The sequence below is a fragment of the Argopecten irradians genome, chromosome 3 (assembly GCF_041381155.1).
Source record: "Argopecten irradians isolate NY chromosome 3, Ai_NY, whole genome shotgun sequence".
Lineage (NCBI taxonomy): Eukaryota > Metazoa > Mollusca > Bivalvia > Pectinida > Pectinidae > Argopecten > Argopecten irradians.
Genome location: NC_091136.1, coordinates 59839080 through 59862490, shown reverse-complemented (window position 1 = coordinate 59862490; position 23411 = coordinate 59839080). Strand labels below are relative to the sequence as shown.

Sequence of the window (23411 nt, the reverse complement as noted above, 5' to 3'; positions counted from 1 at the left end):
CTCTCCACAAACCTCTCTCACAGTCCCTCTCCACAAATATCTCTCACAGTCCCTCTACAAAACATTTATCACAGTCCCTCTCCACAAACATCTCTCACAGTCGCTCTTCAAAACCGTTTTCCATAGTCTCTTTCCACAAACATCTCTCACAGTCCCTCTCCACAACCCTTTTTCATAGTCTCTTTCCACAAACCTTTCTCACAGCCTCTTTCCATAAATATGTCTAACAGTTACTTTCCACTAACCAATCTCACAGTCCCTCTCCACCAACCCCCTTCCACTCCATGTCCTCTTTACAAAGCTCCCTCACTATTGATTCTAAGATGCCTTACATAGTGACCTACCTGTTTGGTACAATCCGGACAGGGTATCTCATAGTCATATGTAACGCCATGGAACGACTCATTGATCAGACCTTCAAACACTTCATGAATGAAGAGAAGGATGTTATTGGGGTTAGGGCCCTGTACCTTCACACTCAGCTCAGAGTCCCTGTAATACAATGTGGATGTTATTGGGGTTAGGGCCCTGTACCTTCACACTCAGCTCAGAGTCCCTGTAATACAATGTGGATGTTATTGGGGTTAGGGCCCTGTACCTTCACACTCAGCTCAGAGTCCCTGTAATACAATGTGGTGGATGTTATTGGGGTTAGGGCCCTGTACCTTCACACTCAGCTCAGAGTCCCTGTAATACAATGTGGATGTTATTGGGGTTAGGGCCCTGTACCTTCACACTCAGCTCAGAGTCCCTGTAATACAATGTGGATGTTATTGGGGTTAGGGCCCTGTACCTTCACACTCAGCTCAGAGTCCCTGTAATACAATGTGGATGTTATTGGGGTTAGGGCCCTGTACCTTCACACTCAGCTCAGAGTCCCTGTAATACAATGTGGATGTTATTGGGGTTAGGGCCCTGTACCTTCACACTCAGCTCAGAGTCCCTGTAATACAATGTGGATGTTATTGGGGTTAGGGCCCTGTACCTTCACACTCAGCTCAGAGTCCCTGTAATACAATGTGGATGTTATTGGGGTTAGGGCCCTGTACCTTCACACTCAGCTCAGAGTCCCTGTAATACAATGTGGATGTTATTGGGGTTAGGGCCCTGTACCTTCACACTGTCAGAGTCCCTGTAATACAATGTGGATGTTATTGGGGTTAGGGCCCTGTACCTTCACACTCAGCTCAGAGTCCCTGTAATACAATGTATGTTATAGGCAATTCACACTCAGCTGAGTCCTGTAATACAATGTGGATGTATTGGGGTTAGGGCCCTGTACCTTCACACTCAGAGTCCTCAAGGGATGTTATTGGGGTTAGGGCCCTGTTCACATCAGCTCAGAAATGTGGATTTATTGGGTTAGGGCCCTGTACCTTCACACTCAGCTCAGAGTCCCTGTAATACAATGTGGATGTTATTGGGGTTAGGGCCCTGTACCTTCACACTCAGCTCAGAGTCCCTGTAATACAATGTGGATGTTATTGGGGTTAGGGCCCTGTACCTTCACACTCAGCTCAGAGTCCCTGTAATACAATGTGGATGTTATTGGGGTTAGGGCCCTGTACCTTCACACTCAGCTCAGAGTCCCTGTAATACAATGTGGATGTTATTGGGGTTAGGGCCCTGTACCTTCACACTCAGCTCAGAGTCCCTGTAATACAATGTGGATGTTATTGGGGTTAGGGCCCTGTACCTTCACACTCAGCTCAGAGTCCCTGTAATACAATGTGGGATGTTATTGGGGTTAGGGCCCTGTACCTTCACACTCAGCTCAGAGTCCCTGTAATACAATGTGGATGTTATTGGGGTTAGGGCCCTGTACCTTCACACTCAGCTCAGAGTCCCTGTAATACAATGTGGATGTTATTGGGGTTAGGGCCTGTACCTTCACACTCAGCTCAGAGTCCCTGTAATACAATGTGGATGTTATTGGGGTTAGGGCCCTGTACCTTCACACTCAGCTCAGAGTCCCTGTAATACAATGTGGATGTTATTGGGGTTAGGCCTGTCAGACTATCCTTTACACTCAGCTCAGAGTCCCTGTAATACAATGTGGATGTTATTGGGGTTAGGGCCCTGTACCTTCACACTCAGCTCAGAGTCCCTGTAATACAATGTGGATGTTATTGGGGTTAGAACCATGTACCTTCACACTCAGCTCAGAGTCCCTGTAATACAATGTGGATGTTATTGGGGTGCTGACCTACACTCAGCTCAGAGTCCCTGTAATACAATGTGGATGTTATTGGGGTTAGAACCATCTAACTTTACACTCAGCTCAGAGTCCCTGTAATACAATGTGGATGTTATTGGGGTTAGAACCATCTAACTTTACACTCAGCTCAGAGTCCCTGTAATACAATGTGGATGTTATTGGGGTTAGAACCATCTAACTTTACACTCAGCTCAGAGTCCCTGTAATACAATGTGGATGTTATTGGGGTTAGAACCATCTAACTTTACACTCAGCTCAGAGTCCCTGTAATACAATGTGGATGTTATTGGGGTTAGAACCATCTAACTTTACACTCAGCTCAGAGTCCCTGTGATACAATGTGGATGTTATTGGGGTTAGAACCATCTAACTTTACACTCAGCTCAGAGTCCCTGTAATACAATGTGGATGTTATTGGGGTTAGAACCATCTAACTTTACACTCAGCTCAGAGTCCCTGTAATACAATGTGGATGTTATTGGGGTTAGAACCATCTAACTTTACACTCAGCTCAGAGTCCCTGTAATACAATGTGGATGTTATTGGGGTTAGAACCATCTAACTTTACACTCAGCTCAGAGTCCCTGTAATACAATGTGGATGTTATTGGGGTTAGAACCATCTATTACACTCAGCTCAGAGTCCCTGTATACAATGTGGATGTTATTGGGGTTAGACCACACTCACTCAGAGTCCCTGTAATACAATGTGGATGTTATTGGGGTTAGAACCATCTAACTTTACACTCAGCTCAGAGTCCCTGTGATACAATGTGGATGTTATTGGGGTTAGAACCATCTAACTTTACACTCAGCTCAGAGTCCCTGTGATACAATGTGGATGTTATTGGGGTTAGAACCATCTAACTTTACACTCAGCTCAGAGTCCCTGTAATACAATGTGGATGTTATTGGGGTTAGAACCATCTAACTTTACACTCAGCTCAGAGTCCCTGTAATACAATGTGGATGTTATTGGGGTTAGAACCATCTAACTTTACACTCAGCTCAGAGTCCCTGTGATACAATGTGGATGTTATTGGGGTTAGAACCATCTAACTTTACACTCAGCTCAGAGTCCCTGTAATACAATGTGGATGTTATTGGGGTTAGAACCATCTAACTTTACACTCAGCTCAGAGTCCCTGTAATACAATGTGGATGTTATTGGGGTTAGAACCATCTAACTTTACACTCAGCTCAGAGTCCCTGTAATACAATGTGGATGTTATTGGGGTTAGAACCATCTACCTTCACACTCAGCTCAGAGTCCCTGTAATACAATGTGGATGTTATTGGGGTTAGAACCATCTAACTTTACACTCAGCTCAGAGTCCCTGTGATACAATGTGGATGTTATTGGGGTTAGAACCATCTAACTTTACACTCAGCTCAGAGTCCCTGTAATACAATGTGGATGTTATTGGGGTTAGAACCATCTAACTTTACACTCAGCTCAGAGTCCCTGTAATACAATGTGGATGTTATTGGGGTTAGAACCATCTAACTTTACACTCAGCTCAGAGTCCCTGTAATACAATGTGGATGTTATTGGGGTTAGAACCATCTAACTTTACACTCAGCTCAGAGTCCCTGTAATACAATGTGGATGTTATTGGGGTTAGAACCATCTAACTTTACACTCAGCTCAGAGTCCCTGTAATACAATGTGGATGTTATTGGGGTTAGAACCATCTAACTTTACACTCAGCTCAGAGTCCCTGTAATACAATGTGGATGTTATTGGGGTTAGAACCATCTAACTTTACACTCAGCTAAGAGTCCCTGTGGATGTTATTGGGGTTGGAACCATCCAACTTTTCACTTAGCTCAGAATCCCTGTAATACAATGTGGACGTTATTGGGGTTAGAACCATCTAACTTTACACTCAGCTCAGAGTCCCTGTAATACAATGTGGATGTTATTGGGGTTAGAACCATCTAACTTTACACTCAGCTCAGAGTCCCTGTAATACAATGTGGATGTTATTGGGGTTAGAACCATCTAACTTTACACTCAGCTCAGAGTCCCTGTAATACAATGTGGATGTTATTGGGGTTAGAACCATCTAACTTTACACTCAGCTCAGAGTCCCTGTAATACAATGTGGATGTTATTGGGGTTAGAACCATCTAACTTTACACTCAGCTCAGAGTCCCTGTAATACAATGTGGATGTTATTGGGGTTAGAACCATCTAACTTTACACTCAGCTCAGAGTCCCTGTAATACAATGTGGATGTTATTGGGGTTAGAACCATCTAACTTTACACTCAGTTCAGAGTCCCTGTGATACAATGTGGATGTTATTGGGGTTAGAACCATCTAACTTTACACTCAGCTCAGAGTCCCTGTGATACAATGTGGATGTTATTGGGGTTAGAACCATCTAACTTTACACTCAGCTCAAAGTCCCTGTAATACAATGTGGATGTTATTGGGGTTAGAACCATCTAACTTTACACTCAGCTCAGAGTCCCTATAATACAATGTGGATGTTATTGGGGTTAGAACCATCTAACTTTACACTCAGCTCAGAGTTCCTATAATACACTGTGGATGTTATTGGGGTTAGAACCATCTAACTTTACACTCAGCTCAGAGTCCCTGTAATACACTGTGAATGTTATTGGGGTTAGAACCATCTAACTTTACACTCAGCTCAAAGTCCCTGTATTACAATGTGGATGTTTTTGGGGTTAGAACCATCTAACTTTACACTCAGCTCAGAGTCCCTGTAATACAATGTGGATGTTGTTGGGGTTAGAACCATCTAACTTTACACTCAGCTCAGAATCCCTGTGATACAATGTGGATGTTATTGGGGTTAGAACCATCTAACTTTACACTCAGCTCAGAGTCCCTGTAATACAATGTGGATGTTATTGGGGTTAGAACCATCTAACTTTACACTCAGCTCAGAGTCCCTGTAATACAATGTGAATGTTATTGGGGTTAGAACTATGTAACTTTACACTCAGCTCAGAGTCCCTGTGATACAATGTGGATGCTATCATAGCTAGGACCCAGATACATCATCTGAATGGAAATAAACTTATGCCGGGGGCTCCAGATTAATTAATAGTTTTCTTTATCTGAAATTGTGTTTTGTGTCAAATCATCAAGTTGTTGCAATTTAAATCTGTACAGTACATGTTAGTTATACTTTTTAGTTGATTACTTTTGTAGAAATATAATTTCCTTTCTCTTCTGTGATTCTCATGAACGGGGAGAAATGTTTGCCCATTTGTCAGTCTGGGGCTATCAAGGATATCTTATCTGGCATGTATCTTACCTGGCAATTTCTCTCTATTTTATATTCGGGTATTTCAGTTCACAGAGATAAGATAAAAGTCGAATATAGCAAAGTTAACATGTCCAAAGTAATTGATTCTCTGTGAGTTACATCATGTAAATCTAACGGTAAAACAAGTCCAAATGTACTTACTCCTCCTGTTGTATCAGAGCTAGCTGGCCATTCTTCTCTATATAGGAACCCCTCTTCCAGATCAGGGAGTCTTCTGAGTAGCCATGAAGCCTCACCTAAATGTAACATTTAGGATTGTGATTAAGCTACAATATATTGTAAAAATTGTGACATGGTTAAATAATGTGGATATTACCACCAGCAAACAGTTATAATGTTTATCTTTGTTTTGACATGGAAATGGAACCAACAAGAGTAAATCAGATTTACTTGTCCTCTGTTGAATAGTCCAGCAGGTAGATAATCAAACTTGTACACCATCTTCATCTCAAATACGTCCTCATCCTTGCTGATATCTGGCCACTCAAACTACAAACAACAAAAACAGCATTTCTCAAAACAATGAGCTCCATATGCTTTTTATTGCAATTGTTTATTTGAAGAAATTCAATATCAAAAAATTAAATGTGAGTCAAATTTTGAGATCTTAGATTATTGAATAAGAAAATTGTCCAATATGTCTGTATACATTGAATAAGAAAATTGTCCAATATGTCTGTATACATTGAATAAGAAAATTGTCCAATATGTCTGTATATATACATTGTTGCATAATGGCCTGGAGGGTTCATTATGAAGTAAACATTGGTACATACATTGGGTCGTTTCTCCGGAAGGAGACAAGGTACAATGTTACAGTTCTCTCCCTCCAGCTGAAAGGTGAGGTCAAACTCCTCAGTAAGCTTCAGTAACCAGTCGGCCATTTTGTGGTATTCTGACCAAACTGTTTCAATACTGGAATGCATCAGTCGGCCATCCTAAACAATGTAAAAGTCTGTCTTAGTAACATATAAAGGATTGTTTCATAATAAATACAGTGTGCGTATATGATACTTAGGAACAAAAATACCTATATGATGAAGGATCAAACAACTGCATGATTAAGAAACACATACCTGTATGATGAGAAGTGCACACCTGTGTTATAAAGAAACAATTCTATGATGAATAAATAGAGGAACACCTACCTGTATGATAGAGGAACATTTACCTGTATGATAGAGGACCATCTACCTGTATGATGGAGAAACACCTACCTGTATGATGTGAAGTGCACACTTGTGTTATAAAGAAACAATTCTATGATGAATGAATAGAGGAACACCTACCTGTATGATAAAGGAACTTCTACCTCATGACGTAGGAACACCTACCTATATGATACAGGAACACCCACCTGTATGATGGAGAAACACCTAACTGTATGATAGAGGAACGCCTACCTGTATGATAGAGGAACACCTACCTGTATGATAGAGGAACATCTACCTGTATGATAGAGGAACACCTACCTATATGATACAGGAACACCCACCTGTATGATGGAGAAACACCTAACTGTATGATAGAGGAACGCCTACCTGTATGATAGAGGAACACCTACCTGTATGATTGAGGAACATCTACCTGTATGATAGAGGAACACCTACCTATATGATACAGGAATACCTACCTTTATGATATAGGAACACCTACATGTATGATAGAGAAATTTCTGCCTGCATGACGGAGGAACACCTACCTATATGATACAGGAACACCCACCTGTATGATGGAGAAACACCTAACTGTATGATAGAGGAACACCTACATGTATGATAGAGGAACACCCACCTGTATGATAGAAGAACACCTACCTGTATGATAGAGGAACACCCACCAGTATGAATAGAGGAACACCTACTGTATGACAGAGGAACACCCACCTGTATGATGGAGGAGAACACCTACCTGTATGATAGAGGAACACCTACCTGTATGTTAGAGATGATGATGACAAAGAGGATCTACAGAGAGATGTTGGGAACGTTTGCAAATGGACCGAGACCTGTAACATGCAATCTAATGCCTAAAAGTGTAAACACCTGTGTATCGGTAACTCCAAGGACAACATTAACAAATATAACATCGAAAATGAAGGTCAAAAGAGTGAAATCACCAAAACACCTACCTAAATCCGAAAAAGATCTTGGCGTAACTTTTGATAATAAAATGAAATTTAGTGAGCATGCCTCCAACTCCCTAGTGTTTCAAAAGCTAACAGATTAACTGGTCTGATCTTCAAAACCTTTACTTACATCGATACAACAATATTCCTTATCTTATACAAGTCCCTGATTCGGCCTAATATAAATATGCATCCTGCATTTGGAACCCTGTGTTACTTAAAGATGTTCCACCGCCGACAGCGCATCAATGATATCCATCATTTGAACAATAATTGGTGTTTAGTCGTGTATATATATGTCTAATTAACACAAAAAATAATCTAAAATAATATATTTTGTCTTTGGTGCATGCGCAATCAGTACTTCATTCCATATAGGATATAGTGGCACGGATTTTTTTCGGGATGCAATTAATTATTTTTCATATATTTATCTCGAAGTAAAATAAGAAGCTCCAACTTTTCAATGATGGTAATGGTGTAAAGTAAGTAACTTTTGTAACTGAAGAAAAATACTAAATCGTTTGCTCTTGCTTTTGATAGAGAAAAAATACCATTTGTCAGCGGTGGAGAATCTTTAAGGATAAGATTGTGATCGAGAATGTCCAGAGGAGAGCGACCAAAAGATTAAATGGATTAACCAACTTATCCTACGAACAGCGACTAAGAACCTTAGGATTACCAAGCCTTGAGTATCGGAGAAAACGTTCCGATCTCATCCAAATTTTCAAGATTATCAACAACATTGATAAAGTCGACAAAGATAAATTGTTTACAAGGTCTCCCATTTCCTTCACAAGAGGTCACTCAAAAAAAATCTTGAAGCCAGTATCCAGACTAGAAGTAACCAAACATCAGTTGAAAAGCAGAACTGTAGATATTTGGAACAATTTGCCAGAAAACGTAGTGTCTGCAAAGTCTGTGAACTCCTTTAAATCGTGCCTTTAAGTAACCAGCACTGGCACAACGAACCCCCCAAATTCTCTCATACTTCTTATAGTGCTACCTGATCGATTATTTGATCATATACAAGGATACGCCTCCAGAAGCCAGAAGGACTTAAATTGGTGTTTTAATTACATGATTATGTGCACATTAACCGAATCAAAGGCCTCTAATTTGTATCGAGGATTTATACGTCCTTGTTTTTATAAGATAAGAATTTTCTCTGAAAAATATCAATAGGATTATTTGAGATGCTTGTTAGTAAGAAAAAGGATGGCCATAAGACACTAGCCGGGTGTACTCAATGTTTTGGATAGTGGAATTTAAAAGTCAAATATCAATGCGAGTATGACGTCACAACACTAATATTAAAAAAATGTTTCTAAAAATAATTAGAGTCCATAGGGCCTATGGATGATTTCTAACAATTTTAATACATTTTGATTATCAATAATAAAATGTCAAAAGAAGTAAAGCTAAAATCTAATCTAACTTAAAAACACAGACCCGTCAGACATTTTCTTACCAGTTCCTATGCATAACGAAATTTGATGTAGGGTTATTCATTCTTCGTTAATTATTAATATTGGTAAAGATACAAAATATTGGACGTAATAATTACCATCATGATTGGGCTAGTTTGAGAATATTTACCGTAGTTTACACGGAACTAAGGGAAATAACTCTCACATCTCTCATTCAACTGTTTACTACAACATGGCTTCTTAGCTACGGCAAAACGCTGTGCTGTATGCGTAATCAACTAGATTCTCTTGCCGACAGGTAGCAGGTACGTTCTCTGCTCTCACACCATCATGACCAATCGGGAAACTCGGTCCATCAACCTGAACATAGCACATAATTATTGGGCTAACACAAATAATGAATAGTACAGCTGATACGCGAGGGGAAATGAAAGTAACGTTAGAATATGTGAACACATAAAGTTAGCCTGACTAACAAGCAAGTCACATACTGATTTATACATCAAAGACATTATTAGATATGTTAATACAACAAACCGTGGGGTAACTGTCAAACCATGAAAATAAATGCTTATTTTATTTCATTTCAACAAGTTTGATTGCAAATAATATGCAAATGGATTTGGCAACGGGCAAAGCCTATATAGAGGCTAGTACAATTATCGACAAAATATTTTAAAATTCAACATTACATTATGAATGAATATTATTATTAGTGTATCTCCCCAACCTATTACAGAAGACAAATCTAAAAAAAAAAAAAAAATCTTTTAGTTTCAGATACATATTCTGATATACATTGCAATAAATATGTGTTTTTTTCTTCATCACAATTGTCACAGCCATGCAGTAGAATTTTTGTGTTAAAATGCGGGTTGGGAATATTTGAGTTATGTATTTTGGTTCTGAGTGATGATCTTTGTGCATTAAATAATGGACGTATAAAAAGATAGTGTTTGGCTGTTTCATCACCAAAGCCACAAGAACAAATCTTGCAAATGATGGCGAAATAGGTCAGAATTTAGATTGCTAGAGGAATTCCTGAGCTGGCACAGAGTAATATTCATAATTCGAGAACCTTTGTTTATAAAGGTATGCTTATTTTATGTATTGTACTTACAACTTAACTACGGAAATTAATATACAGTATGTCAACGACAAATACATGAAACACAGCACCCTTAGACTTTTCGCAAACGATAGCATCATTTACAAGACCATGTAGAAACAAGAATACACACAAAAACAACAACATGACCTTGACAACGCAGGACAATGGGAACACTATTTAACAACTGTTGACACCCGCACTATCCTCGGTAACCCACCGTCAGCAATGTATCATTTACTGATATTAACGTTCATGTATATGTTGCCTGGGTTACTACCTAGATGCATCCGCACTTGAAACACACTCATCCCTTGGCATGCAGACACATCACAGCCAGAAAGGCCACATTCAAGTATTCCTTCTTTCCACACACCATCACACACTGGAATCTCCTCCCTGTGGCAACTTTTTTTTTATCCTGTTTTTACCCTTATCTATTTCAGCACCAGTAACAAAAAAATCAATGCACTGTAAATAAACCCCTCCCCACACCACTGTGTTTCCAATAATCGTCAACATTAATGGACAGCATTATCCTTAAGAAGAAGAAGAAATAAGTGTTACCTATATGGGTTTGAACATGCATATATAAAATCTAACCCATTGAATATTGTGTTTAGGGAGATGTATACTACATGCAATGTACATACTTAGCTTTTCTGGCTGTGAGATGAGAATACTGTCAGTTGTATCGTAGTTAACTTAATTAACATTGAGCACGGTTTGCTCTTCGGCATAGCTGACCTCTCCTTTAAGTTTGGGCCCAGACCTTGTCAACACGACATTTGGTGGGGACAAATGGGACTGGCATCCTGTAGGGTGATGTCAGACATCATGGGAAGCACAATATTCCTGATACTGGTTGGTGACTAAAGGAGAGTATTTACAGTCACAACATTGTACTAGTGGTGTCAGGTTGAACAAAGCTTTGGGACAAAGCTTGTCGGCGAAGTGTGTGGGGGTGAGAATGGTGTATTGTGAAGATGCATGGATATGGGCACTGTGTATTGTAGTTGAGCATGATTGATTATTGCTCCATTGGTCCAGACTGAGACCCTGGCTTCGGCAACGTTACATGAATTACTAGATAATTATATACAAAACAAGGAATTAGTTACAGAAATAACATATATCATATTGAATTGCTTCTTCACAGAAATAATCATCATGGCAAGAACAAAACAGACTGCTCGTCAAAGTCATCAAACGGATGCAGAACAGATCTATAAAACAGGTAATGTCAATTTTTTTTTCTTGTAATTATCTTGCTACAGTAAATTATATTAATTTATTAAGTTTGAATTATTCCTTAATAAAATGTTAAGTTTTACCATTTATATCATTTCCTGAAGATAGTAAATCAAAGGTAGCTACAGAAACTATCACTAATGATAAATGAGTTAATAAGAATATTATAATTGTTTCAGATGGTGCCACAGTCCTTCCCCCTCCCGCCGCCCCTCCTCCCCCTCCTCCCCCTCCTCTCCCACCTCCCCTACCCCCTACTGCTGCTGCTCCTCCTCCAGTATCCAACACAAGCCTGCATACTTCCAATGAAGCCATCAATAATCACATGTTGCTGAATGTGCGGGACAATCTTAAGAAGCACTTTCGACCCAAACAAACATGTATGTATTTTTGGAAACCTGGTAATAGACACTTGTATTACCATGTTTTCCAGTTAATAGTTTGCACCTGTGTATATGTCACAAAGGCCTTTTTTACGATTTTTTTCAGTTTTTGTACACATATTAGTCGCACCTAAAAGTTCATGTACCCAGGTATACCCTCTGTGTATCAATCGATCTTTAACAAAGTACGGTAATGATTACCGATCGTTCAGAATAACTTTAACTGGCTGTAAACTTGTACTGTAGATAAATAACACTCACAATGAATATAATTATTAATATTAAAGAGACAATTCAGGCTAAAAGAACATTAAACTTTGTTTATATATCGGAAAAAAACAGTTCTAATGGAAATTAGATCTGTTGGTTTTACTGTAATATGCCAGAAAAGCCAATGGTGGTGAAATGCGTGTGGAGTGTTCAAACTCGCTCGCTGTCCGCCATTACACATTGTGGTCGAACTTCTTATATGTCGAACCCTGTCCCTTGCTCGTAGAGTAATGCTACTTTTGTTTAGAACTGCTCAAATCGCTCTGACAATAGTGTGTTTACCTTATTAGGTGAATTGGCTCGTCTAAAAAAATCATTTTATCACCTCCTCAGTGGTTATGCAGTTCATTTGTTAAACGTGCGTGACGTTGGCTCGGGTATAGATACAGCGAACATATTTTACCTGCTGAATCGTATTGATCAACGATTTATAATTGCAACGGTATAGATTAAAATACTAAACAATGACGTGGAATTTGTCAATATTTTATGTTATATGTTTCATAAGAAATGTAGAACAATACATTTATGCCATATTTTGCTTCTTGGTTATGTAAAAGAATTAGCCTGAGTGAATTGTCCCTTTAAAAAGATTAATTATATTGAGTAAAAAATTGATTACAGTAAATTTGTATGCCATTGGTTTATAAGTTCCAGTTTATACTGTAAGTGGAATGTTTGTGGGTCCCTATATGGTTTGAATCTTCAAAGTGTTTTGTAGGTTGAAAATTTGTGGTTAGACTGTGACAGAGTTCAATGATCTATGAAATACAATTAAAAGTTTTTACATTGATTATCTCCTAGCAACTAGGAATAAAAAAACATTTCTACACAAAAATATCTCATGTGATATGGTAACAGGTATTTTATTGTGTTCCTGTTTTGGTGCAGGCCGCCTGGACAAGACAGCATTCATAGACAAAGATTGTCTGGATGTGGTATCTATCCTTGTAAGTATCGGACCATATCACTACAGAAATCAATGTCTTTGTCTCACAAGTTATGTAGGACTCTCATGTTTATGTTCCGACAGTATCATCTTCACAGAACGATGGTACTAATCCTACTCACTATGTCATTTTACTATCTCAAATCCACCATTTTTATTTGATTAATGTTTAAACATTCTATGCTCTAAGGATTTATCACCATGCATTTGTTTATGTTAACTTAAACTTCAATTAATCTTTATTATTATAGTTTTATATGTTGTGTAGTAAAGATGTGACCTTTGTTCCAGAAACATTTGAAGGAGACAAAGTTTTCAGAAGGGGTAAACCTCGACCTCTCGTATGTGGGCCAATTCACAGATATATTCTTTCTCATATTAAAACTCAATGAAAAGGAGCTGCAACTGAACTACCTGGAATCAATAGATTTATCTGGTCAGTAAATTCATACTAAAACTAATGGAAACCATGGGTCTTTTAAATCTAGTCCGTAAATTCATGCTAGAACAAATAGAAACCACTGGGCTGTTACATCTAGTGAGAGAATTCATACAAAAACTAATAACTAATAGAAACCACGGGGCTGTTAAATCTAGTCAGTGAATTCATACTAAAACTGATAGAAACTACGGGGCTGTTAAATCTAGTCAGTGAATTCATACTAAAACTAATAGATACCACGGGGCCGTTAAATCTAGTCAGTGAATTCATACTAAAACTAATAGAAACCACGGGGCTGCTAAATCTAGTCAGTGAATTCATACTAAAACTGATAGAAACCACGGGGCTGTTACATCTAGTGAGTGAATTTATACTAAAACTAATAGATACCACAGAGCTGTTAAATCTAGTCAGTGAATTCATACTAAAACTAATAGATACCACGGGGCTGTTAAATCTAGTCAGTGAATTCATATTAAAACTGATAGAAACCACGGGGCTGTTACATCTAGTGAGTGAATTTATACTAAAACTAATAGATACCACAGGGCTGTTAAAATCTAGTCAGTGAATTCATACTAAAACTAATAGATACCACGGGGCTGTTAAATCTAGTCAGTGAATTTATATTAAAACTGATAGAAACCACGGGGCTGTTACATCTAGTGAGTGAATTTATACTAAAACTAATAGATACCACAGAGCTGTTAAATCTAGTCAGTGAATTCATACTAAAACTAATAGATACCACGGGGCTGTTAAATCTAGTCAGTGAATTCATATTAAAACTGATAGAAACCACGGGGCTGTTAAATCTAGTCAGTGAATTCATACTAAAACTAATAGATACCACGGGGCCGTTAAATCTAGTCAGTGAATTCATACTAAAACTAATAGAAACCACGGGGCCGTTAAATCTAGTCAGTGAATTCATACTAAAACTGATAGAAACCACGGGGCTGTTACATCTAGTGAGTGAATTTATACTAAAACTAATAGATACCACAGAGCTGTTAAATCTAGTCAGTGAATTCATACTAAAACTAATAGATACCACGGGGCTGTTAAATCTAGTCAGTGAATTCATATTAAAACTGATAGAAACCACGGGGCTGTTACATCTAGTGAGTGAATTTATACTAAAACTAATAGATACCACAGGGCTGTTAAATCTAGTCAGTGAATTCATACTAAAACTAATAGATACCACGGGGCTGTTAAATCTAGTCAGTGAATTTATATTAAAACTGATAGAAACCACGGGGCTGTTAAATGTAGTCGGTGAATTCATACTAAAACTTTTTTTTTTATACCTGATAGTCACATGGCCATCTTTTTATTCTTGACACTCACATTGCAGTCTTTTTTTTATACCTGATAGTCACATGGCCATCTTTTTTATACCTGATAGTCACACAACTATCTTTTTTATACCTGATAGTCACATGACCATATTTTTTATAACTAATTGTCACATAACCATCCTTTTTACACACTGTGCTTGATAGTCACATGACGGCCTTTTTTTAATCTAGGTTGCTGTAACATCACTGATGAGGGGATACGATGGCTATCTGAAACAGAATCCTCGGTGATGACGACTGTAAGTTTACAAGTGAAGGTTGTGAGCATCTAGGAGTGTTTGGTAACCTGTATATTATAAAATATCATTTTCAGGATTCCAAAGATGCTGCAACACAGACAGCAACATTTTTATTTTGATAATAAATGGCATTTTTTCAGTAGATAAACAGGTCTAATTAAAAGCGACAAATAAAAGAAATGAGTTATTTTATTTGGCTCCAAAACAATCAGTACTTTATTCTATACAGGTTTAGAGTGAAATATTTGGCTATGGATCATGTTGGTTAGGTGTTCCTACTAATTACTAATAACCCTCCGCCCTAAGTTACAAGTTTGAAATTCAAATGGGGAGAGTGCCAGGTATTTACCATAGGTCAGTGGTATTCTTCTCCACCTCTTATTCGGGCTTGTCCTTCAATGATCCAATCAGTACATTATCTTTGTTGAGGAAAGAAGTCTTTAGTGTATTTTAACACTTTTGTTTAATTTTCAGATGAAGCTGAAAGGGTGTAAGCAGTTGACACAAAGATGTATTTACAGATTAGCGGATAAGAAAATAAAGTTAGAGAAGGTCAACTTGACAGCAACATCTTGTGCATTCTTCCCCGATCGGCTGAACAGTAAGGAATACTCTTATTGCAAAATTTAGTGTTTTTTGCTTTAATAATTTATTGTTTTCTTGATTGAATGGTATTTTGACTATTTCGTTGGAGTAATGGTCCTTATAGCTAGGTAAAGTCATTTTTCTAAAACTTCATATTTTATGTATGATGCATTGTAAAGTGCACAATATATTTGCAAATTAATATACATGTAATAAATTGTTATTTACATTCTATGACATAAAAACCTGTAATGAAAATAAAAATAGTTTATTAGCTCACCTTCTTGAAGAGAGGTGGGGGGTGTGGTGGTGGTGGTGGTGGCTTATGTAATCACTCCAGCGACGGCATTGGAAATCCCAGGTTAAGGTTTTGGTGTAAGTGTTGAAAAACTGTTATCTGTCACAACTGACATTGATTTCTACAATTATTTAGGATTATAATTGTTGTTATGGGTGTGGACAATCATTTAAAGGAGCCACATGCTAAAGTTTTGAGAATTTCAAGAGGCCCAATGGGCCGAAATATCCAGGTTAAGATTTTGGTGCAAGTGTTGTAATACTGTTATCCGTCACAACTGACATAGATTTCTACAATCATTAAGGATTATAATTCGGTATTGACAATCACTGAAAGGGGTAAACTTCTTAATTTTGAGAATTTCAAGAGGCCCAGTGAGCTGAAAAGTTAAGTTATGTAATGACATTGCTATATTTTATAATACTTGTAAATTACAAGGAACCTGATTTAAATCAACAAAATTCCAGAGGCGAGCTTTGCTATTCTCAAACAGTTCTTCTATTTGTTGATATCAGTAACTGCTTTCATTTTTCTCTCGTTGCAATATCCTTAACACTTTCAGCACAGGGAAAGTAAGAAAGGACCAGGTCGTAGGTCTAGGTTTAAGATAGAAAATGTTTACTTGTCTATAAATGTTAAAGTCATGTATGATTTTTTACACTTTATTCATCAGGGGCTATGATCACTAACGTGTTGTGGATTATATGTTGATCACGTTTTCTTACATTACAGTAAGTTATATGATGGATATGACCATTGCCCAATGTCCTCTCGTGTCTCCAACCAAGTACTCCTATAACTGTTGCCAATCATATAGCGCCTTCTCAGGTATGTGTGCTTGCAGTATCTAAAGATCTTCATCAAAATGTCCCAAAAATAATCATTTATCAATTATGGACCCTATTTGAAGTGACTTTGGTGTTATACTAACCATTAAAATAACAATTTGAGATCATTACTAGGTTTAGCCAGGTCATTATTCCACCATATTGACCAAATAGATCTCTTCCCCATATCAATGATATGAAATGTGTTTGCAAACAAGTAAAATATCATCACTTCTACATCTTTCTTATAACAAATTAACGTTGGTGCATTATATATATTAATTGGTGATGGGTGTCGCAATTGTCTTGTTTCTCACAAAAATAAAAATCTCATGTTTCTATCTGGAAATTTTGATACCTTCCATATAAAGCAAATATGAAGTTGAAATCCAATTGCAAAACCTTGTTGTTGAGTTTCTTTTTTTCTATACATGTAAAAGAGAAACTTTGTTTATTCAAACATATAGAATAGGAAAATTTAGGATTTGTTTTTGTGAGGGAATTTTGAATATTTTTGGAAAGATTGAAATAATACTAATGCTTTGTGTATTGCTAGGAACATATGCCAACCAAGATTTTGTACCCTATCCTCACCACAAGTTGCTAGTGCTGCACTCGGACCAGCAGGACGTGAAAGGTATATTTACTGGGAAATCACTGGACCGTGGAATCAGCATACAGAGAGGATGGAGGCATACGGAGGACACTTCTGAATTTTACAATGTGTTTGAAGTTCTCACAGGAAATGTATGAAGCATTTTAAGATAGTTCTTTGTTTTATTGTATGTAAAGGGCCATGCCATAGAGATCCTACATATTTTAATATATCTATGCATCCTGGCTATTCAAATGATTGAGCTCCAGATCTATCCTAATATATTTTATATAAAAATTTTGCCTCCTCTTTCTCTCACCAATATCCCTTACTTTATTCATTCAAGACCAAAAGTTCATTTGGTATACTGTATTTCACTGGAAAAAAACCCCTCTTGGCTATTAGTCCCTCCCCTTTTTATCAAGTCTTTTAGAACTAGGGTCATGTCTGGCGACAAGCCCCTCCCTATTTTCTTATTCTGCTTTCTTTTAAGTTTTATTCTTGAAAACATGGATGTATGGAGACCAATCTGACTTACCTGGTAGGATAAAATACGTAACACGTAACAAATGAATGCTATTGCCATTATTGTTTCAAGTAAAAAACTTAGCAGGCCTTCCTTGACAAACCATGATTTGTTTGTTTTAGGCCTTAGAGAATTTAGTCCTCAGTAACGGTTGTATCATTATCCTACCGTTTACATCCAACGATGACAAGACGGCATCCACTCTAGCCTCCCTCATCACCACAGTGCTAGGACAGGTGAGATTGTATCGGTACTCCAACACTAGTCTTAGCTCTCCAGCATTCTCATTAAAAACAATTTCAATTCAATAATCTACAATTGGGATATTATTTTTATTATTCATGAATATTAAACAATAATTTGAGTGTGCCAAATTAAGTGTCCAAAAAATATGCTCTAAGAAATTGCCAGTTTACAATGTGAATTAAAAATATACATGATGTACTATTGATGTTATATTCTAATATAGGGAACATGATAGTGCTCTTGTCGAGGTCAATTAGTGCATCCCTCACAAAACCAAGTTATTCTGAACCCATTAATTTGCTAACATGACATGCAATGGTTGCGCAGATTATGTGTTGCTCTATAAATGAACCAGAGCATTGACCCTAGGAACATAGTTATTTCTATGGAGCATTGTTTTCTCCTTATAAAGATATGTACATATATATATATTTGTTACCCGACTCTCTATATAAATGTAAATGAACTAATTTTTCCTATTGACCGGTCAATAGTTTGATTGTTGACCGGATCGGAACGTTTTAATGCATTTATTGTTGATTTCATAGTTAAATGTTGACGTCATAAACACTGGCATGCTGGATCAACCCAAATACCGGTGTTCTTTCGGCGTAAGTCTTTCTCACAAGAAGCTCAGTGATAAGTTTAAGATTGCGGTTCAGGTAACAAAACAGTTGTTTCATGCCTTTTCAGTCAACAGTCAAAACTCTTTCCCTCGGTGTTGGGACCAACCCTATAAACTGTTTCCCTTGGCCTCGGGCCTCTTGAAACAGTTCATCGGATAGGTCCCAACATCTTGGGAAAGAGACTGTTGACAGAAAAGGCATGAAATAACTGTATAATATTATAAGTACCCTAATAATGCATTTGTTGTGTGATTTTGTCTCTATTACAGTACCCTGAGAATGTGTTTGTGCTGGCAGAGTTGTCAGGGAGAGCCTCGTCCCCTGCAATGAAAAATAGAGTGATTGATATTCTCCAACACTGGACCGCCTACGTGTCTGACTCTGTCATATATAAAGGGTAGATACTTGGTGTAGAGTAGTATTTTTGTAATGTGTAAATCTTCGTGATTTTCTTTAAAGGCCCACTACCGTTCCGAAACGGCTTTAAATTTTTAAAATGGGAATGTAAAACAAGATCGATAATTTTGTAGAGTCTTAAGAATTATTAACTTACCGTTAATACTATATTTATCATCACCTTCTGAACGATTTGATTAAAATAAATAAAATGTTTATTTTCATAACGCGGGTCGTATTATGTTTCCCGCCGTCGTCCTAAATACCGGGCGGTAGTTGACTATCACTGCGCCAGACGGCAAAACAGCGAATTGACTCTCCATTGTTTTCACATATTACGCAGGAAATCTTGCATATGTTTGGTGTCGTAACCTTATTTTAGGTCATCGGTACGCATTTTCTGATGTTATTAATGGTTTTTTAAGAAACCTTTATATTTTGCTCCGGAAAGGTAATGGGCCTTTAAATTTTATTCTAATAATGTCCTCTCTTGAACGTCATTGAACTAGTTAAGTAACCAATCTTGCTGATTAATGATGATAATTTTTTTTTTTTTAATGTTAAAATGATATTCAGATATCTATTGGATTAATCAAGCATTGGTTGTCACATTTTTGACATGCATTGGTGTGTAACATACATTGGGTGTTCTAGCATACCCAGTGGTGCACATTAGCGTACCATAATAGATATGCCAGAACACCCAATGTATGTAACACACCAATGCATGTCAAAAATATGACAACCAATGCTTATAGTTACATTTAAGGTGGTCATTATCGTTTAAAAAAGAAAATAGATCAAAAATAAAGCATGAAAATAAAACTTATACGTCTGCATAGAGAATAAATATGAGTAGATGGAACATCCTATATGATTTGGCGGGCAATACTGGGTGCCACTGTCTTCCTGTGTGTTGTCATGGACAACTAAAGAAACAATAGCAGTAAATGAAATAGTCCTATTGATAAACCAGATATACAAAGACAGGGATCAATCAAGGTTTTGGGGGAAACTTACCCTTTTTCAAAATAGGGGAAAAGTTTGATGAAATATTGGCGAATTTGACGCTTCTTATTTCGGTTCAAAATTATGTTAATTTTGACAAAGAATGTACTGTAAAACAAATACCTTTGTTTTTAGATTAAGTAAAGCAAGATTTTAAGCTCAATATAATTAAAAGCTTTAGTTTATCATAAAATATGCAGTAGTTGTATGATAAAATGAAAAAAATTGCAAACAAAAGTCCAAAAAATTAAATAAAAATAAGTCACAGGGAAAATTGTGTAACGAAAACGGGAAATTTAGGCCAGAGGGGAATTCATTCCTTGAGGGGAAACTACCCATAAATGGTAGTATCATAGCTAGATTGATCACAGAAAGATAAATACAACACTTCAATCCATTTTAAATATTTCAATTAGAATATATTTTCATATTGATCAATTTTAACAGTTTTTCAGTTAATTCTTACACTGACTTAAACCCAGTGTTTTCGTGAACTCTTTAACTCTGATTGTCAGGTATTAGTACGCCAGAGCCTATCTGACAATGTTAATATTGGAAAATAACATACATTGGGTTTAGTAGCAACATATAGGTACTGTGCCATGGCAATGTAAATATAATAAGATTTTAATGGTACTGACTTCTGTTTAATGTCAGTGGGAGTGACAACAAGGTGCTGACAGAGTGGAACTTTGCAGACCAGATGCAGCTTGTGTTTAGTCAGACCCTGCTGGATAATCTAAAAACATTGATATCCCAGCCAGATATCATCAGCGATGCCGGCTTGGTAAAACAGACCCAGCTTTATAACCTAAATTGATATTGTTATTATTGTGTAAATTTGCTTAATTTTTCCTTGTGCTAGAATTGGCTGTTTGTTGATTCAGCTATTTAAATGATTTGTTGTTAAATGTAGCCTATCAAAAGTGAGATATTTTATTTAAATTGAAGAATTTAGAAAAAAATATTTTTAAGGGATCATATATCAGCTTCACATTGCAGTTTAAAGGAAAGAAAATCTTCATTGGATACTCTGTATGAAATTTATCAAAGATCCATAAATCTTTATAGTGGCTAAGTATTCCATAAGTCTTGGCTTCAGTAATGTTTTGTCTTTCCTTACCAGACTTATGATCCAGAACATTCCTACCTGGAGACAGCCTCAAAAATCCTGGAGAAACACTTTCCTTGGCACTTAGCCAAATTCATGGAAGAACCGATCCAAAGCCTGGAGGCAATGACCAAGCAATTTTGTAGTGTTTTGCCTCCGATCTGTCCACTGTCAACTGTGGTTGAAGATGTGAAAGGCACCCAGACCTCCCTTATTGGTTGTGATGAGATAGACTCAGCGATGAAGATTCTACATGACAGGGTAAGACCTACTATTGATAAAGTGTGAGGAAGGGGTGGGGGTATAGTGTTGTCTAAGGTTCTAATAGGTATTCAAATCTTTAGTATTAAAAGAAAAGTCTGGAATTCATTATTGATGATAGAATAAAATTTGAAAGAATTTGTTTATGTATTTTCTGTTTTATAAAGTGTTGTACTATTTTTCTATATTTTCCATGGTATTTTTCTATATTCTGTAGTACATCATTATTTAGTGTTTTTCTATAGCGTATCTATCTGTTGATAGCTGGTAATTAGATGGGGGATACGCTGGGCCTTTAATCCGTGAAGTAGATGTAATGAATTATCTACGGCCGTGGCACTAATCGTCTGTGGGGCTCCCTCAATTTTATTGCCCCCCTATTTGAGAGGTATTAATCTCCTCTCATCCCCATTATCTATAACAAATGGCTACATCAGTCTGGAAAATCTGTCAGTGTCCACATCTATATTACACACAGTCAACGTTTACTTGTGGCTAATCGTTTTTCTAAGTGTTATGTTTTAGTGTTATTGTCAATTTTGGTAACCAGCGCCCACCACTCCTGCAAAGGAGCGGGTTGCTCCTGCAGCGTTCCTGCAGGAACGCTGCAGCGTTCCTGCAGCGCTCCTGCAGCGCTCCTGCAGCACTCCTACATGTTTGGTATAAAAGGGACACGAAACTGAAGCTCGTGGAGTTCAGGTGTTAGCTGGGTTAAATGAAGGAGTTCAAGTGCTTGCTGGTTTGAATGACGGAGTTCAGGAGTTAGCTGGGTTTGGACTATTGTTCAAGTGCAATACGTTTTAGCTATGCTATTGAAGTGCAGTTTGCTGAGAGAGCGGAGTGATTATCCTGTGAACTGTAACTGTATCCTGTATAAATGCTATTGTTGCTGAATACATGTGGAACTTTATTACGGCGTTGAATTTTGTTTTACTCGACGACCCACTCTACTTTAATCAAAACTCGGATATCGTAGCGGGTGCCTGACGCAACCTCGAGTGATTTTCATTGGTTGTAAATCAGTGTGATGTCATGACTTGATGTCAGTAAACAATGATGTCGTGTCAGGATTCCTGGAAGTTGTGACAAAATGACGGCCTTCACTGGTTTTTTGCAACACTTTTTGACTTTGAGGTTCTTTTAAATGTACGTTGTTATAGTTATGTGATAAAAAGTATCTTAAATTTTTGTTAGTTTCATATGAGATTTTATGAAACTTGTCTTGAAGTTTTCGCCAAGGCCCGCAAAACTGAAAACGTTTTAGACTGGTTTCATAAAATCTCATATAAAAATAATGAACAAAAATTTAAGATACTATATGTATGTCTTTTTGTAGGGTTTATGTGTGTACTTTCCTGATGTTGGCGGGAAACCCTCTTTCCCAGATATCAGTGATATCTCTACCATTACCAATCTGACGGGAAAGGCTCCACATAGTGTCTACATACAAGGGCTAGGATCAGATGTGCCTTGCTGGAGGAAGGATGACTTCAGTTGTCTGAATGACAAAATCATGGTAATTAAGAATGACTTCATTTGTCTGAATGACAAAATCATGGTAATTAAGGATGACTTCAGTTGTCTGACAACAAAATCATGTTAATTAAGGATGAATTCAGTTGTCTGACAACAAAATCAGGTTAATTAAAGGTAACTTTAGTTGTCTGACAACAAAATCAGGTTAATTAACGATGACTTCAGTTGTTTGAGTGACAAAATTATCGTAATTAAGAATGACTTCAATTATCTGATGACAAAATCATGGTTATTAAGAATGACTTCAGTTGTCTGAGTGACAAAATCAGGTTAATTAAGGATGACTTCAGTTGTCTGAGTGACAAAAT

General features: G+C 37.3%; 2 protein-coding genes across 2 annotated transcripts in view; one reads left to right on the top strand and one right to left on the bottom strand.

Annotated features, from left to right (window-relative positions):
* The window catches only part of LOC138319769 (uncharacterized), a 54633-nt gene extending 45176 nt beyond the window's left edge, over nt 1-9457 (bottom strand). Inside the window, 5 exon segments of the mRNA XM_069262903.1 lie at nt 345-492; nt 5666-5760; nt 5915-6013; nt 6301-6483; nt 9392-9457. Coding sequence (XP_069119004.1) covers nt 345-492; nt 5666-5760; nt 5915-6013; nt 6301-6483; nt 9392-9457 — 591 coding nt within the window.
* Nucleotides 7805-23411, top strand: part of LOC138319768 (uncharacterized) — an 86289-nt gene continuing 70682 nt past the window's right edge. Inside the window, 14 exon segments of the mRNA XM_069262902.1 lie at nt 7805-9387; nt 11350-11427; nt 11621-11821; nt 12986-13044; nt 13335-13479; nt 15021-15088; nt 15563-15689; nt 16704-16799; nt 17355-17545; nt 18042-18155; nt 19061-19188; nt 20853-20982; nt 21322-21567; nt 22904-23083. Coding sequence (XP_069119003.1) covers nt 11361-11427; nt 11621-11821; nt 12986-13044; nt 13335-13479; nt 15021-15088; nt 15563-15689; nt 16704-16799; nt 17355-17545; nt 18042-18155; nt 19061-19188; nt 20853-20982; nt 21322-21567; nt 22904-23083 — 1752 coding nt within the window. The 5' untranslated portion in view covers nt 7805-9387; nt 11350-11360.